The 17,082-nt window shown below is 45.7% G+C and overlaps 1 protein-coding gene across 3 annotated transcripts in view; it reads right to left on the bottom strand.

The window, feature by feature from the left end:
* Positions 1-17,082, bottom strand: part of PCYT1A (phosphate cytidylyltransferase 1, choline, alpha) — a 50,145-nt gene that overhangs the window by 24,892 nt on the left and 8,171 nt on the right. For all 3 annotated transcript variants that reach the window (XR_002732117.1, XM_023214827.2, XM_023214828.3), the window contains exon 2: positions 8,611-8,737. Coding sequence is in view for 2 of the 3 variants with exons in the window: in XM_023214827.2 (XP_023070595.1) it covers positions 8,611-8,727 (117 nt within the window). In the remaining variant the exon portion in view is untranslated. The remainder of the gene's footprint in view (positions 1-8,610; positions 8,738-17,082) is intronic.

Genomic DNA, 17,082 nt, shown 5'->3' with positions numbered 1-17,082 from the left:
GTGGTGTGGTGTGGTGTGGTGCAGTAGCTCATGCTTGTAATCCCAGCACTTTGGGAGGCCCAGGCTAGTGGATTGCTTGGACCCAGGTGTTCAAGACCAGCCTGGGCAACATGACGAAACCCTGTCTCTACAAAAAATACAAACATTAGCTGGGCATGGTGGCATATGCCTGTAGTCCGTTACTTAGGAAGCTGAGCTGGCAGGATTGCTTGAGTCAGGGAGGCAGGGGTCACAGTGAGCTGAGATTGCCCTACCACATTCCAGCCTGGGCAACAGAGCAAGACCCTGTCTCAAAAAAAAAAAAAAAAAAAAAAATCACTTATATAAGTTTAGTTAAGATATACTTAATGGCCGGGCGCGGTGGCTCAAGCCTGTAATCCCAGCACTTTGGGAGGCCGAGACGGGCGGATCACGAGGTCAGGAGATCGAGACCATCCTGGCTAACATGGTGAAACCCCGTCTCTACTAAAAATACAAAAACTAGCCGGGCGAGGTGGCAGGCGCCTGTAGTCCCAGCTACTCGGGAGGCTGAGGCAGGAGAATGGCGTAAACCCAGGAGGCGGAGCTTGCAGTGAGCTGAGATCCGGCCACTGCACTCCAGTCCGAGCGACAGAGCGAGACTCCGCCTCAAAAAAAAAAATGGAAACATTCTTTTTTTTTTTTGAGGTAAAGTCTTGCTCTGTCGCCCAGGCTGGAGTGCAGTGGTGTGAGCTTGGCTCATGGCAACCTCCACCTCTCAGTTTCAAGTGATTCTCGTGCCTCAGCCTCCCAACTAGCTGGGATTACAGGCGTGCACCACCACACCTGGCTAATTTTTGTATATTTAGTAGAGACAGGGTTTCACCATGTCGGCCAGGCTGGTCTTGAACTCCTGGCCTCAAGTGATCCACCCACTTTGGCCTCCTAAAGTGCTGGGATTACAGGCTTGAGCCACCACGCCCAGCCAAGACATTCATTTTTAGATATGTGTGTGTGTTGTTAGTCTTTGGAATACTTTTAAAAATAGAACCAAGGACCTAGATACTAATCAAAACCACAAGGAGATACTATTTCATATCAACCAGGATGGCTATGAGCAAAAAGACAGGCAGTAACAGTCTCGGTGAGGATGTGAAGAAGTTAGAACCATCATACATTGCTACTGTGAATATAAAATAATGTGCAGCTTTGGAAAACGGTTCTTCAAAATGTTAAACAGAATTACAATATGACCCAGAAATTATACTACTAGGTATATACCCAAGATAATTGAAAACATATATTAAGAAAAAAAAAAAAAACTATGTAGGGCACGGTAACTGACGCCTGTAATCCCAGCACTTTGGGAGGCCGAGGCGGGTAGACCACCTTAGATCGGGAGTTCGAGACCAGCCTGGCCAGCATGGTGAAATCCCATCTCTGCTAAAAATACAAAACTTAGTCAGGTGTGGTGGCAGGTGCCTGCAATCCTAGCTACTTGGGAGGTTGAGGCAGGAGAATCGCTTGAACCCAGGAGGTGGAGGTTGCAGTGAGCTGAGATTGTGCCACTGTACTCATCTGAGAGATAGACTCTGCCTCCAACAAAAACAAAAACAGAAACAAACAAACAAAAAACTTATACCTGAAAAATGTTCACACTTGCATTACTCGTAATAGCCAAAAAGTAGAAACAACCCAAATGTCCATCAATGAATGGATAAACAAATGGTATGTCCATACAATGGAATATTTTTATTTACCTATAAAAAGGAATAAAGTACTGATACATGCTGCCACCTGGATGGATCTTGAAAACATTATGCCAAACAAACGAAGTCAGACACAAAAGGCCACATGTTATATGATTTCATTTACGTTAGATGTTCAGACTAGGCAAAGCTGCAGAGACAGAAAGCAGATTAGTGGTTGCCAGGAGGTAGCTGGAGGGGAAATAGGGAATGACTGCTAATGAATACAGGGGGTTTCTTTTTGTGGTGATGAAATGTTCTGGAATTAAATAGTTGTGATGGTTATACAACAGTATGACTAGACTATAAACTATTGACTTATATAATTTAAAATGGTTAAAATAATGAATTTTATGTTATGTGAATTTTACCCAAATTTTAAAAGATGTATTGGCCACGTGTGGTGGCTCACACCTGTAATCCCAGCACTTTGGGAGGCTGAGGTAGGCAGATCACGGGGTCAGGAGTTCGAGACCAGCCTGACCAACAGGTGAAACCCTGCCACTACTAAAAATACAAAAATTAGCTGGGCGCCGTGGTGGGCGCCTGTGGTCCCAGCTACTCCAGAGGCTGAAGCAGGAGAATTCCTTGATCCCGGGAGGTGGAGCTTGCAGTGAGCCGAGATCATGCCACTGCACTCCAGCCTGGGCGACAGAGCAAAACTCCATCTCGAAAAAAAAAAAAAAAGGTATTTTACGTATCTTATCTTTCACAGCTGTTTCTTCAGTCTTTCTCACATTCTGTGTCTATTCCCAGGTAGAAGACAAATGCAGCTGTCCTTCCTGGCTGGGGTTTGTGCTGAATCCGTTTCTCCTAAGTATAGAGAGGGAAACCTAACACTGTGCCGCTATAATAAACCAACAAAATCTTTTTTTCTATAGAGTTGTTTCCAGCTAGAAAAGGTAGTATTTTTTAAAACACTGTGTTATTCTCAAAGAACAGTGTCTCTAGAAGCTGAGGTTTATAAAAGTAGGACTAAGTATGTCTGTGTTCTCCTAAAATACATCTCGTTCATCTTAACCTCAAGGGAACCCCACAGTATTGCTTTCAAGCCTTAAGACTATCTGGTAGTGAGGTATAAATGAAAGAGCATGGGGTTAGCACTTGAAAACTTTAGATTAAATCCCAACTCTATCATTTAATAGCTGTGAAATCACAGCAAGTTTCTAAAGCTTTCATTTCATCTTCTACAAAATAGAAAACAACAATACCTGCCCTACAAGTTTACTATGAGGATTAAACAAAGTAGCATCTGCAAAGTAATTAGCACAATGTATCACAAAAGTAGGCACTCAACAAATTTGTCATTAGCTCCTTTCCTCTTGTATCCTATAGAACACAGATTTCAGCATGGTAACAAGATTAACCTCTATTAATCTAAGAGGTTAGCTTCTAAAATGCTATATAAACTTTTCAAATGTATGCGGCTAAAAGTTATAATGGCAATCAACAGTCCCCAAATTATGAATTGTCTCTGAATGCAATATTGCTTCCATAACAACTTTTTCCAGACTATATTCACACACATTATTTCACTATTCCTCAAAATTTCAGTGAAAACGAGATTCTAGCATCCACACTAACAGGAAAATGGACATAATTCAAATAATATGAGACTAGAATTTGATATTGTCGTCCCAGTACACTTTTTACTTTCTAAGGATTCTTTTTTTTTCTTTTTTTTCTTTTTTTTTTTTTTTCTTTTTTTTGTGAGACAGAGTCTCACTCTGTCGCCCAGGCTGGAGTGCAGTGGCACAATCTCGGCTCACTGCAACCTCTGCCTCCCGGGTTCAAGCCATTCTCCTGCCTCAGCCTCCTGAGTAGCTGGGATCACAGGCGTGCGCCACCACACCCCACTAATTTTTTCTGTATTTTTAGTAGAGACGGGATTTCGCCATGTTGGCCACGCTGGTCTCAAACTCCTGACCTTGTGATCTGCCCTCCTTGGCCTTCCAAAGTGCTAAGATTACAGGCATGAGCCACTTGCGCCCAGCCTGATATATATTAAGATAAGCTAAATGTATCTTAATATATATGTAAATGCCAACCCAGGTATCTAATACTTGGTGATCCTTCCCATTCCTTTCTTTACTTGCAGGAAAAGTGCTTCTCTAAAGCTAATGAGCTCAGCCAGGTGTGGAGGTCCACACCTGTCACCTCAGCACAGGGAGGCAGAGGCACGCGGACAGCTTGAGCCCAGGAGTTTAAGACCTGCCTGGGCAACACAGCAGGTCCCCAACCCTTCCTTTTTTTTTTTTTTTTTTTTTTTTTTGAGACGAAGTCTTACTCTGTTGCCCAGGCTGGAGTGCAGTGGCACGATCTCAGCTCACTGCAAACTCCGCCTCCCAGGTTCAAGCTATTCTCCTGCCTCAGCCTCCTGAGTGGCTGGGATTACAGGCACCCACCACTGCGCCCAGCTAAATTTTGTATTTTTAGTAGGGACGAGGTTTTGTCATGTTGGCCAGGCTGATCTTGAACTCCTGACCTCAGGTAATCCACCCAACTCGGCCTCCTGAAGTGCTGGGATTACAGGCGTCAGCCACCGTGCCTGGCCTGCGAGTCCCCATTAAAAAAAAAAAAAAAAAAGTTAGTGAGCTCTAGGCTATAGAATTCTACTCTATGCTCACATCTCATAAAAGGAAGGTCTTGTTTATCTTTACACCTCTACCACCTACTGCCATACTAGCGCATTGTAAATATGCAATAAAGGCCGGGAGCAGTGGCTCACGCTTGTAATCCCAGCACTTTGGGAGGTCGAGGCGGGCAGATCACGAGGTCAGGAGATTGAGACCATCCTGGCTAACGTGGTGAAATCCCATCTCTACTAAAAAATACAAAAAATTAGCCGGGCATGGTGGTGGACGCCTGTACTACCAGCTACTCGGGAGGCTGAGGCAGGAGGAGAATGGCAGGAACCCAGGAGACGGAGCTTGCAGTGAGTCGAGATCACACCACTGCACTCCAGCCTGGGCGACAGTGCCAAGACTCCGTCTCAAAAACTAAATAAATAAAAATGCAATAAAATCTTGCTTACTCAACCCAAATGTCAACTGGAGAATGAATAACTAAAAAGTAGCATGTGATATATGATGGAACGTTATTTGCCAATAAAAAAAAACAGAAGTACTGGCCAGACGTGGTGGCTCACACCTGTAATCCCAACACTTTGGGAGGCTGAGGTGGGCGGATCACCCAAGGTCAGAAGTTTGAAACCAGCCTGAGCAACATGGTAAAACCTCATTTCTACTAAAAATACAAAAACTAGCCAGGAGTGGTGGCGCCTGTGTAGTCCCAGTTACTCGGGAGGCTGAGGCAGGAGAATCATTTGAACCTGGGAAGCTGCGATCACACCACTGCACCCCAGCCTGGGCAACAGAATGAGACTCTGTCTCAAAAAAATTAAGTACTTATAGATGTTGCAATATGAATGAATCTTCAAAACATGTTCAGTGGAAGAAGCCAGCCCCAAAAGACCACATACTGTATGATGTCATTTGTATGTAACGCCCAGAACAGGCAAATCCACAGAATCAAAAGGCAGATTAGTGGTCTCCAGAGGCTGGAGAGACTGGGCGGAAATGGGTAGTGACTGCTCCTGAGTTCTCTCCGGGGTGATAAAAATATCCCAGGCCAGGCCTGGTGCCTCACACCTGTAATCCCACACTTTGGCAGGCTGAGGCAGGAGAATCGCTTGATCCAGGAGACTGAGAGCAGCCTGGGTAACGCTGGGAGACCCCATCCCTACAAAAGCAAATTTAAAAATTAGCCAGGCATGGTGACGTGCACCTATATTCCCAGCTACTTGGGTGGCTGAGGTGAGAGCAATGTTTGAGCCCAGAAAGTGGAGGCTGCAGTGAACTATGATCACACCACTGCCCTCCAGCCTGGGTAACAGACCAAGGCCCTGTCTCAAAAAAATAAAGAAAAAAATTCTAAAACTGGTCATGGTGATGGTTGCACAACTCTGTGACTAAACTAAAAACCACTGAATTGTATACTGTAAATGATATGTCAGTTATAACTCAATAAAGCTGTTAAAAAATAGAAAAAAGTCTTGTTTTTGTTATAGCGTTCAAAGGAGATTCAGAGCTAGAAAGTACAGGCGCACAGTGAGATGACTGGCACGTTTACTAGCAGACACCCCTCCTCACCAAGGTTGGTCCAGGCTGTTGGGTGGCTCTTCGACCATTTGCCTATGCTAAATAGCCTGTGTGTTTCAGGGAGGAATGTGGAACAGGTAGCAAGTCACTGAACTGATTTCACATGAATAGATGAAGCAAAGGAATTTAAAGCATTGACTCCCCAGAAGAATTAAAAAAAAAAAAAAAAAAAAGACTCCCCAGAGTTTAAAGACCAAGAAATTTAAGTTTTCTCAGAGCTCATTCCACTGAAAAGACTGACTTCCTTTGCTCTATTCCTAGCTACAGTGATTGGCTGATTAGCTGACAGTATCACCTATTTGGTTATAACTTGTTCCTACTCCACGTGATGTTGCTGAATTGGTACCACCATTTCTTCAATCTGAATTCTCTAAGAAATATCCAGAAACTAACAATGCAGGGCATTCAACAAAACAGGTTTTGTTGATTGCTGAGTCATTTTCTGAGCTTATTTACTATAGTATGCAGAATAACGCCCCCCTACAGATGGCCACACCCATTCCCTGGAGCCTGTGACTGTTTTACCATACATGGCAAAAGAGACTCTGCAGGCCAGGCACAGTGGCTCACGCCTGGTAATCCTAGCACTGTGGGAGGCCGAGGTAGGAAGACTGCTTGAGCTCAGGAGTCCAAGACCAGCCTGGGCAACATAGCAAGACCCTTACTCTAAAAATAAAAATAAAAATAGTAAGCCAGGCATGGTGGTGGGCACCTGCAATTCCAGCCACTTGGGAGGCTGAGGCAGGGAAATCACTTGAACCCAAGAGGCAGAGGTTGCAGTGAACTGGGATCGCGCCACTGCACTCCAGGCTGGGCAACAGAGCGAGATTCTGTCTCAAAAATACAAATAAAAATAAATAAAAATAAAAATAGTAAAGAAGCTTTGCAAATATGATTAAATAAAGGATTTGAAGGACAGGAAGATTATTCTGGTTTATCTGGGTCCACCTAACGTAATCACAAGAGTCCCTGTTAGTGAAAAGGGAGTAGGACATTCAGAATCTGCAGGAGATATGGCAGAAGCAATGGTCAGAGTGATGTAAGCACTGGCTGGTGCCAAGCGCTAAGCAATATGGGGACCCTCTAGAAGCTGGAAAAGGCAAGAAGACGGACTTTCCCCTGGACGCTCCAGCTCTGCCAACACCCTGATTTTAGTCCTCTGAGACCCATTTCAGATTTCTGATATCCAGAAATGTAAGATAATTCATTTGTATATTTGTATTATGGTAATTTGTTACAAATGCAACAGAAACAAATATATATACTTGCTCTTATGATCAATATCAGCCCTGCAGGCACTTGTTTATTTGTGGGGTATTATTTGATTTTATTGCTCAAGACAGAGCATTTATTTGGAATAACTATTAATTGTTTCCTAATAGATTTTTCCCTTTGGGCTGGGAAGCTCTAGAACTAACCAGTGGAAACTGAGTTTGATCAATGGCTAATGGTCAATACAGGTAAAGAAACATACAATTCTGTCACTGGGATTTTGAAACACAGATTTCATAATATTAACAACAGTAGTTTCCATTGTGTATAAGTGTTCTCTGACATGTTTTTATTATGGAAAGTTTTAGAAGGGTGGCAAGCTGAGACAGGGTAGGCAGTGTGGAATGGGGTCTTTCATCTAAGGTTTGGCAATAATTAGGAAATACAGGCCGGGCGCGGTGGCTCAAGCCTGTAATCCCAGCACTTTGGGAGGCCGAGGCGGGCGGATCACGAGGTCAGGAGATCGAGACCATCCTGGCTAACATGGTGAAACCCCGTCTCTACTAAAAAAAAATGCAAAAAACTAGCCGGGCAAGGTGGCGGGCGCCTGTAGTCCCAGCTACTCCGGAGGCTGAGGCAGGAGAATGGCGTAAACCCGGGAGGCGGAGCTTGCAGTGAGCTGAGATCTGGCCACCGCACTCCAGCCTGGGTGACAGAACGAGACTCCGTCTCAAAAAAAAAAAAAAAAAAAAAAAAAGGAAATACAGAGATACATTTCCAGAGATAAAGGAGCATAAGGTAGGCATAAATGGAAAAAGCTTCTCATCCAAGATATAACTAGTAATAAAATGGAGGAACGATACATGGAGAAAAAACAGTAGAAAAAACGCACTAGACACGAGATGATGTGAAGATCAAAACACTGCTTAGAGCCCCAATTTTTCTATTTTATTAGTTTTATTTATGTATTTACTTATTTTTTATTTTTATTTTTATTTTTGAGACAAGGCCTGTCTCTGTTGCCCAGGCTGAAATGCAATGGCACGATCTTGGCTCACTGCATCCTCCACCTCCTGAGTTCAAGCAATTCTCCTGCCTCAGCCTCCCCAGTAGCTGGGATTACAGGCACGTGCCATCACGCCCAGCTAATTCTGTATTTTCAGTAGAGACGGGGTTTCACCATGTTGGTCAGGCTGGTCTTGAACTCCTGACCTCGGGTGATCCGCCCACCTCAGCCTCCCAAAGTGCAGGGATTACAGGTGTAAGTCACCGCACCTGGCCATATTTCAATAGTTTTAGCCTAATACACACGCAACTTCCATATTTTCCTAACATTTCTTTTTCTAAATCCAGTTGAAAGTTTCTACAACTGAGCTGTGAGTCGTAATCTAGTAAAAAGGCAGAAGATTTCCAGTAACTGTGAAATACACTTGCTATTCCTTCTTTTCATTATTTCAGAAGACGTGCAACACCGATATCATCAACGCTGTATCGGTTTCTACCCTCCCCCTGCTGGGTTCATCTCCACTTACCACTGCACAGCGCTGCACTTTGAAAGGAACCCCATCTTCCTCTGTTGCCCCGTTGGGTCCAGGCGCCTCTTTCCTCCTCTTCCTTGCATTGACCTTGGCTGAACACTGTGCATCCATCTTCTTTTAACTGGTCATAGAAAGTGAAAACAAAAAATTTTCTCATTGGGGTGGGAAAAGAGTTTGTCAACAGTATTTCCGAAATGTTGGCAAGGATACGCTCAGCAAAATATCAGCTCTATAGCATGTACTTCACCAAGATGAGCCAATGGCATCTGGCAAAAACAACGAAGCTTCACAAAACACAGGCTCTAGTAGAAATACTGAAATGCCTCTCTGTGGAACAATGGCCACAATTTGGAATTGCCTGAAGTTGGAAGTCATTCCTCCTCACAATGCAGCCTACATACTAACTGCTCATTTTACATCCTGATTGCATGCAAAAGATTGGAATAATTTGTCTGAGAAAGATAGTTACACAGACTCTCCCACTACCCCTCCATATCATCGATATGACAGGTACAAGGCAATATGAAGGCATGACTGGTGCGGGTAGAGAAAAGAGCCTTTTGTAAAGGGATGGCTCTCAACAAGTCCTGGGTTAACAAAACACGGATTTCTTAACTCTAATTTTCTTTTTTTAAGACAGTGTCTCACTCTGTTGTCCAGGCTGGGGTGCAGTGGTATGATCTTGGTTCACTGCAGGTTCAACCTTGTTAGCTCAAGTGACCCTCTTGCCTCAGCCTCCCAAGTAGTCAGGACTCAGGCACATGCCACCACACATAGCGTTTTTTGTTTTTTTTTTAAGAGACAGGCCTTGCTATGTTGTCCAGGCTGGTCTTGAAATCCTGGCCTCAAGGGATCCTCCTGTCTCAAACTCACAAAGACTTGGGATTACAGGCATGAACCATAGCACCGAGTTGATGTCTTAACTCTAAATGCTCTACAGATTTCAGTGACCACTTCACCAGGCTTAGTTCTATGAAAATTGTAGAGTAGCATAACGGTTTTTATTTCCTTTTTTATTATTTTTATTTTTTTAATGGATGGGGTCTTGCTAGGTTGTCCAGGCTAGAGTGCAGTGGCTACTCACAGTCATAATCAGAGCACACTGTAGCCGCAAACTCCTGAGCTTAAGCAATCCTCCCACCTGAGCCCCCAGAATAGCTAGGGCCAGCATAATGTCTTTTTAAAAATGTCCTTCTCCTTTTTTCCTTTTTTTTTTTGAGAGTCTCACTCTGTCACCCTGGCTAGGTACAATGACACTATCTTGGCTCACTACAACCTCCACTTCCTGGTTTCAAGCAATTCTCCTGCCTCAGCCTCCTAAGTAGGTGGGATTACAGGTGCCCGCCCCCACGCCCAGCTAATTTTTTGTATTTTTAGTAGAGACGGGATTTCACTATGTTGGCCATGATGGTCTTGAACACCTGACCTCGTGATCCACCTGCCTCGGCCTCCGAAAGCACTGGGATTACAGGCATGAGCCACTGCACCCAGCCAATTTTTGTATTTTTAGTAGAGACAGGGTTTTGTCATGTTGGCCAGGCTGGTCTTGAACTCCTGACCTTAGGTGATCCACCCACCTCGACCTCCCAAAGTGCCGGAATTACCGGCGTGAACCACTGCACCTGGCCCTTCCCCTTCTTTTCTCAGAACTCACTTCCCTTTCCTCTTTCAGGGTCTTAACACCTCAAGCTTGTTCACAGTTTCCAACTATTAAAACTCCCTCAGGGATTCTCCTTCCCCCAAAGGTAAACTTATTTATTATTGGCTCATTTAGCAGAGAGCGTCTAGCAACTAGCTATTACAGCAAAGTTCTGAATATTCTATCTTTCATGTTTATGTCACAGAATACTTGGGGTGTCGCTTTGCCAGCCAGAAACCTCTGTGGCCAGTGGCGCCTTTGCCTGAGTTTTGCTCAGGCCCGCTAGGCCCATTCCGTCCACTCAGCCTGGTAGGCTACGCTCAGCTCGTGTCACCAGCACAGATTCCATGCACGCCAAGGGCAAGCAAGGCACGGAGCGGCAAGCAGTGCACAGGCGAGTGAGCACAGGCTCCGGCCACTGCGCACAGCCAGGCACACCAGCTGCCAGGGGGTGGGCAGCTCCAGGCGCCAGCTCCCTGAGAGGCTGCAGCTGAACCAGGCATACTACAAGCAGCTTCCAATGCAGGCACTGGGGAACGTGGTGGTGCCCAGAAGCTTGGAGAGGCCAGGAACCACAGAGCTCCAAAGAGGGGGTCACAGCCCAGGCTCAGGGAGCTCCTAGGTCTGGGCTTTCCAAAGGGCTGCAGCTCTTCTCTTCTCTCTCTCCTCTCTTGTCTCTTTCTCTTGCTCACAACCTGGCAAGCGGGGGGTGGGGGGAGCTGGGGATGTGTTTCAGCTCTGTTTGTCACAGCTCTTTGAGTCCTGCCATTTGGTGGATCCCGAGTTCTAGTCCCACGTCCAGGAAGAATGAGGTACATGGACAACTGGAGGATAAGCAAGGTGAAGAGGTGCTTTGTTGAGCAACACAATAGCTCTCAGGAGACCCCAAGTGGGTAGCTCCTTTCCACAGCAGGTCGTCCCAGCGTCTGTGCAGTCCTCAGTGGACCCGCCCATTTCCGCCTAGGAGCCTGTCTGCCTCCTGCTGCCATCAAGGCACCCTGGCTATTCGTGCCAAGGGGCGCCTGCATGAAGCCGCCCTCAGCTCCACCTTGGCCTCCCTTCCTGTGCTCCTGGACACCCAACATGTGGAGGGGGCCAAGGCAGCAGGGGGCTGGCGTATCAGCGCTGCCCCTAGCACATGCACACCCAGCCAGGTCATGACGGTGACCAGGCTTGGCCTCAACTTTGCTCCAAAATCAGAGCAGGCACCAGGAGCACGGAGAGGCCAGGCAGTGGGAGTAGGCACTTCTAGCTTGCAGGAGCAGGGGAGGTTCCTGGGCCCCCAAAAGCACAGGGATGCCCAGGTATGTAGCCACGGCTGCTCCTGCCCCGCCAACTTGGAAGCAGGCAGGGCTTCCACCTATTCCTGGCTCCCACTGGCTCCATGGAGTGTGCAGTGCAGACCATGCCTCCCCGACTGCAGCTGGCATCATGGCAGTAACCCATCCAGACAGGCCACCGCTGCCATCATTTAGATGTTAGCTTTTTAGCTCCCTGCAGGGATAGTTGCATTTATCTTGAGTAATAAAATTTGAACAGGCCGGGCGCGGTGGCTCAAGCCTGTAATCCCAGCACTTTGGGAGGCCGAGACGGGCGGATCACGAGGTCAGGAGATCGAGACCATCCTGGCTAACACGGTGAAACCCCGTCTCTACTAAAAAATACAAAAAATTAGCCGGGCGAGGTGGTGGGCGCCTGTAGTCCCAGCTACTCGGGAGGCTGAGGCAGGAGAATGGCGTAAACCCGGGAGGCGGAGCTTGCAGTGAGCTGAGATCTGGCCACTGCACTCCAGCCTGGGCGACAGAGCAAGACTCCGTCTCAAAAAAAAATAAATAAATAAAATAAAAAATAAAAAAAAATAAAATTTGAACAAATAAATTACTTTCTTGATACTGATGAAATTTTAGTAATCAGCCAGAAATTGGGGGTAGGGGAACTTCTATGATCAACTGTCATCTCTGGACAAGATACGGTTCAGAGAAAAATCCTCGGAACAGGTGGAAAACAAATGCCAGAGAGAATGAGGACAGTCTGCTCTGCCCTACTGCCTCTCACAAGCCTGACTGAGATGTCCATCCAAACAACTGCAGTGGTGCCTTACTTTCTTTCCTCTGGCTAAATTCCAAGTGGCAATACGACAAGATCTACAAGAAACCTGGTCTGATTCTTAGAGACTGAAGGTGACACCCCATGAGTCACGGCTAAGTATTAGGCCAACATCAAAAAATGTCAGAGTCCAAAGTGAAAGATAAGCACCACCTAGAAAAGTCCTTTCCTCACAAATGCAAATTATAATGGAGGAAGGGCACTATACACTGGACTCAGCTCTTCCAGTGACAATGGTCAGGGCTTGCCTTTGCTATTGTTATTAATGATTCTTTCATAATACTCAGAGGTCAGTACTCTCATGTCCGTGGTCTGAGTGAACTACTCAAAATGCCTAATCCATCCAATTAATGACACGTTTTCACGTTTTCTACTTTGCACATCTATTTGCACAGTACTCTTCTGTAAGTATCTGCTCAATTCTTCTAAGTGTAGAGACACAAAATCCACTATGAGAAATATAATCAGCAATTTGGTGTCAGGCTGAAGTCAATAATATCAGGCAGTCAAAAATATGAGTACTCGAGGCCGAGGCGGGCGGATCACGAGGTCAGGAAATCGAGACCACCCTGGCTAACATGGTGAAACCTGGACTCTACTACAAATACAAAATATTAGCCGGGTGCGGTGGCGGCGCCTGTAGTCCCAGCTACTCGGGAGGCTGAGGCAGGAGAATGGCGGGAACCCGGGAGGCGGAGCTTGCAGTGAACCAAGATCGCCCCACTGCACTCCAGTCTGGGTGACAGAGCGAGACTCCGTCTCAAAAAAAAAAAAAAAGAGTACTCACTGTTTTACAAAGTACTGTATCATAATTTTTAAGTATAAACTGAACCTGGAGGACATTATGCTATAAGTGAAATAAGCCAGACAAGAAAGACAAATACCACAAATGATCTCACTTATTTGTGGAATCTAAAAGAGTGGAACTCGCAGAAGTACAGAGTAGAATGGTGATTACGAGAGACGGACAGAAGAGGATGGAGAGCGAAAAGGGAGAAGTTGAGTACAAAAATTCAGTTTTGAAAGGAGAAATAGGACGGGCACAGTGGCTCACGCCTGTAATGCCAGCACTTTGGGAGGCTGAGGCGGGTGGATCACGGGGTCAAGAGATCGAGACTATCTTGGCCAACATGGTAAAACTCGTCTCTACTAAAAGTACAAAAAATTAGCTGGGCGTGGTGGCGCGTACCTGTAATCCCAGCTACTCAGGAAGCTGAGGCAGTAAAATCGCTTGAACCCAGGAGACAGAAGTTGCAGTGAGCCAAGATCACGTCACTGCACTCCAGCCTGGCAACAGAGGGAGACTCCGTCACAACAACAACAACAACAACAAAAATAAGCTGCAGTGATCTATTGCACAGAACACTGACAATAATAAATAATGCGGCTGGGCGCGGTGGCATAAACAATTATTATTCATCAATTTAAAAAATTAAAGGCCAGGCGCAATGGCTCACGCCTGTAATCCCAGCATTTTGGGAGGCCGAGGTGGCAGATCACCTCAGTTCAGGAGTTCGAGACCAGCCTGTGCAACATGGTGAAACCCCATCTCTACAAAAATACAAAAATTAACCAGACTTGATGGTGCATTCCTGTAATCCCAGCTACTCGGGAGGCTGAGGCGGGAGGATTGCTTGAACCCAGGAGGCAGAGGTTGCAGTCAGCCAAGATTGCACCACTGCACTCCAGCCTGGGCAACAGAGCAAGACTCCATCTCAAAAAATGAAAAAAAAAAAATTAAGTACAAACTATTTTCTCAAGGAGGCTTCAATTAAGGCATGGAAAACACACACAGAGCTCTACCTCAAAAATGTTTATGATATTGGTATCCAAGAAGATGTTAAAAAATGTTTATGATATAAAAATGCTCTTCAGGATTCTAAAACCATAGGGTGAAAGTTCGCTGAGGAACGGGATATTTGCAGTTTGCAAAGTACCTCCCCATAGATTACTTATTAATTACAAAGGAGGGGCTGGGCACAGTGGCTCACATCTGTAATCCCAGCACTTTGGGAGGCCAAGGCAGTCAGACCACTTGAGCCCAGGAGTTCAAGACCAGCCTGGGCAACATAGAACTGGTCTCTACGAAAAACTGACCAGGTGTAGTGGCACATGCCTGTAGGCCCAGCTACTCAGGAGGCTAAGGTAGGAGGACTACTTGAGAATAGGAAGTCAAGGCTGCAGTGAGCCATGATCATGCCACTACACTCCAGCCTGGACAACAAAGCGAGACCCTTTCTCAAAAAAAAAAAAAAAAGGCCATGTGCAGTAGTTCACACCTGTAATCCCGGCACTTTGAGAGGTCAAGGCAGGCGGATTACCTGAGGCCTGGAGTTTGAGACCAGCCTGGCCAACATGGTGAAACCCCATCTCTACTAAAAATATAAAAATTAGCCAGGCGTGGTGGCAGGCACCTGTAATCCCAGCTACTTGGGAGGCTGAGGCAGGAGAATCACTTAAACCCAGGAGGCGGAGGTTGCAGTGAGCCGAGATTGCACCATTGCACTCCAGCCTGGGCGACAAGAGTGAGAATCTGTTTCAAAAAATAAAAAGTATTTTTCTTTACCACCTTACACTATTATGTGTTTATACTATTCCTTATCTGCTTACATACAGTTCTTCTATTTTCTAAAGACGAGTTTTCAGTTTTACATTGTCTTTTACACTATTCTTTAAACCGAAGTCTTTAGATTCTTTGGATTTAAAATAAACATACCCACTGCTTTTTGGGTTTTAGTGTAAGACACTTCTTTATCTTACACACTTCTCAGGAGATGGAAAACATCTGGGTCACAGATATTCCATCATGATAACCCTACAAGAATTTAGAAATTATGAAAAGATTACTCCTCATGACTTTTGTCTAGAACTACTGCTGTTTAAACTTTTACTCTGGGCTGCACGCAGTGACTCATGCCTGTAATCCCCGCACTTTGGGAGGCCAAGGTGGGTGGATCACATGAGGTCGGGAGTTCGAAACCAGCCTGGCCAACATAGTGAAATTCCATCTTTACTAAAAATACAAAAAGTAGCTGGACGTGGTGGCAGGCACCTGTAATCCCAGCTACTTGGGAGGCTAAGGCAGGAGAATCACTTCATCTCGGGAGGTGGAGGTTGCAGTGAGCCTAAATTGTACACCACTGTACTCTAACCTGGGTGACAGAGCAAGACTTTGTCTCAAAATAATAACAACAATAATAAACTTTTACTCTGTAGGTCTCACAAGTTTTTTTTCATTTTTCACCGGCTTTCCTAGGCCATCCCAATATTCTCTCACATCTACTAACTTATAACCGCAGCACCAAAGCATACAGAATAATAATTGATGTTTAAAATCATGGAACAAGTTACCCCCAGTCTCCCTCATGTTCCAAAAGATGCTTGCCCGGACACATCACCTTTGCTACTGAGAAAGTATAGAGAAAAGGTATGTGGGAGGGCTAGGGCGCACTGAAGACAGTAAATACATCCTAACGTCGTGCTGGTTTCTTAATTTGTTACACTGGAACTTAGGTGTACCTAAAGCCACACCACCATTACAACACTGGTAACTGCCCAGTAACCATTTTGAACACCTCCAACAATGAGGAACAATATTTCTTGGACTCTCAGTTTATAAGTGCGCCTCTGTAATCCACCAATACCATTCAAGTAAGGTACAGGGATGGTTCTGGAAAAGGAGGTGGCTTTAAACATCCACATTCAAAGGGGGAAAAATACATGCACACACACAGGCTGCCTTCATACCCGTTTGTCCAGCGGGCAACGGGACTGGGAAATGATGGCGCCTCCTCAGAGCCAATACAGTAGGAGGTGAACATGGGGCAGTGCGTTACCTAATGCCCTGCAGACAGACCCTTAGGAATGAGACAGAAAGAAAAGTATTTGGAAATAGAATAGAGAACCTCCGTCAAGAGCTCTACTAAGGATGGGCCAACACTTCCTGTTTGTTTAGTGGTTCATCCTTCAGAACATTTTCTTTGTCAAAAAGGCTCTAACGGTCTGGTACAGTGGCTCCTATATAATCCCAGCCTATAATCCCAGCACTTTGGGAGACCCAGGTAAATGGATTGCTTGAGCCCAGGAGTTCAAGACCAGCCTGGCCAACATGGCAAAAACCCATCTCTACTAAAAAGACAAAAGATTAGCCAGGAGTGGTGGCACGTGCTTGTAGACCCAGCTACTTGGGAGGCTGTGGTGGGAGAATCACTTGAACCCAGGAGGCAGGGGTTGCAGTGAGCCTAGATCATGCCACTGTACTCCAGCCTAGGTGACAGAGCAACACATCATCTCAAAAAAAAAAAAAAAAAAAAGGAAAGAAAAAAAAAAAGCTAGGCCAGGTGTGGTGGCTCACGCTTGTAATCCCAACACTTTGGGAGGCCGAGGTGGGAGGATCACCTGAGGTCAGGAGTTCAAGACCAGCCTGGCCAACCTGGTGAAGCCTGGTCTCTACTAAAACTACAAACATTAGCCAGGCGTGGTGGCAGGTGCCTGTAATCCCAGCTACTCAGGAGGCTGAGGGAGGGGAATCATTTGAACCCAGGAGGCGGAGGTTGCAGTGAGCCAAGATCACGCCATTGCACTCCGGCCTGGATGACAAGAGTGAAACTCGATCTCAAAAAAAAAAAAAAAAAAAAAGGCTGACAGCCAGAATACAGCATTTGTAAGGCCTGATCTTTCCAACACTGTGGCCTATTCATTCCCTAGATAAGTCACCTTAT

This window comes from Piliocolobus tephrosceles, chromosome 2, assembly GCF_002776525.5.
Source record: "Piliocolobus tephrosceles isolate RC106 chromosome 2, ASM277652v3, whole genome shotgun sequence".
Taxonomy (NCBI): Eukaryota; Metazoa; Chordata; class Mammalia; order Primates; family Cercopithecidae; genus Piliocolobus; species Piliocolobus tephrosceles.
The sequence above is the reverse complement of the archived record's forward strand: the minus strand, read 5'-3'. Positions and strand labels throughout refer to the sequence as shown.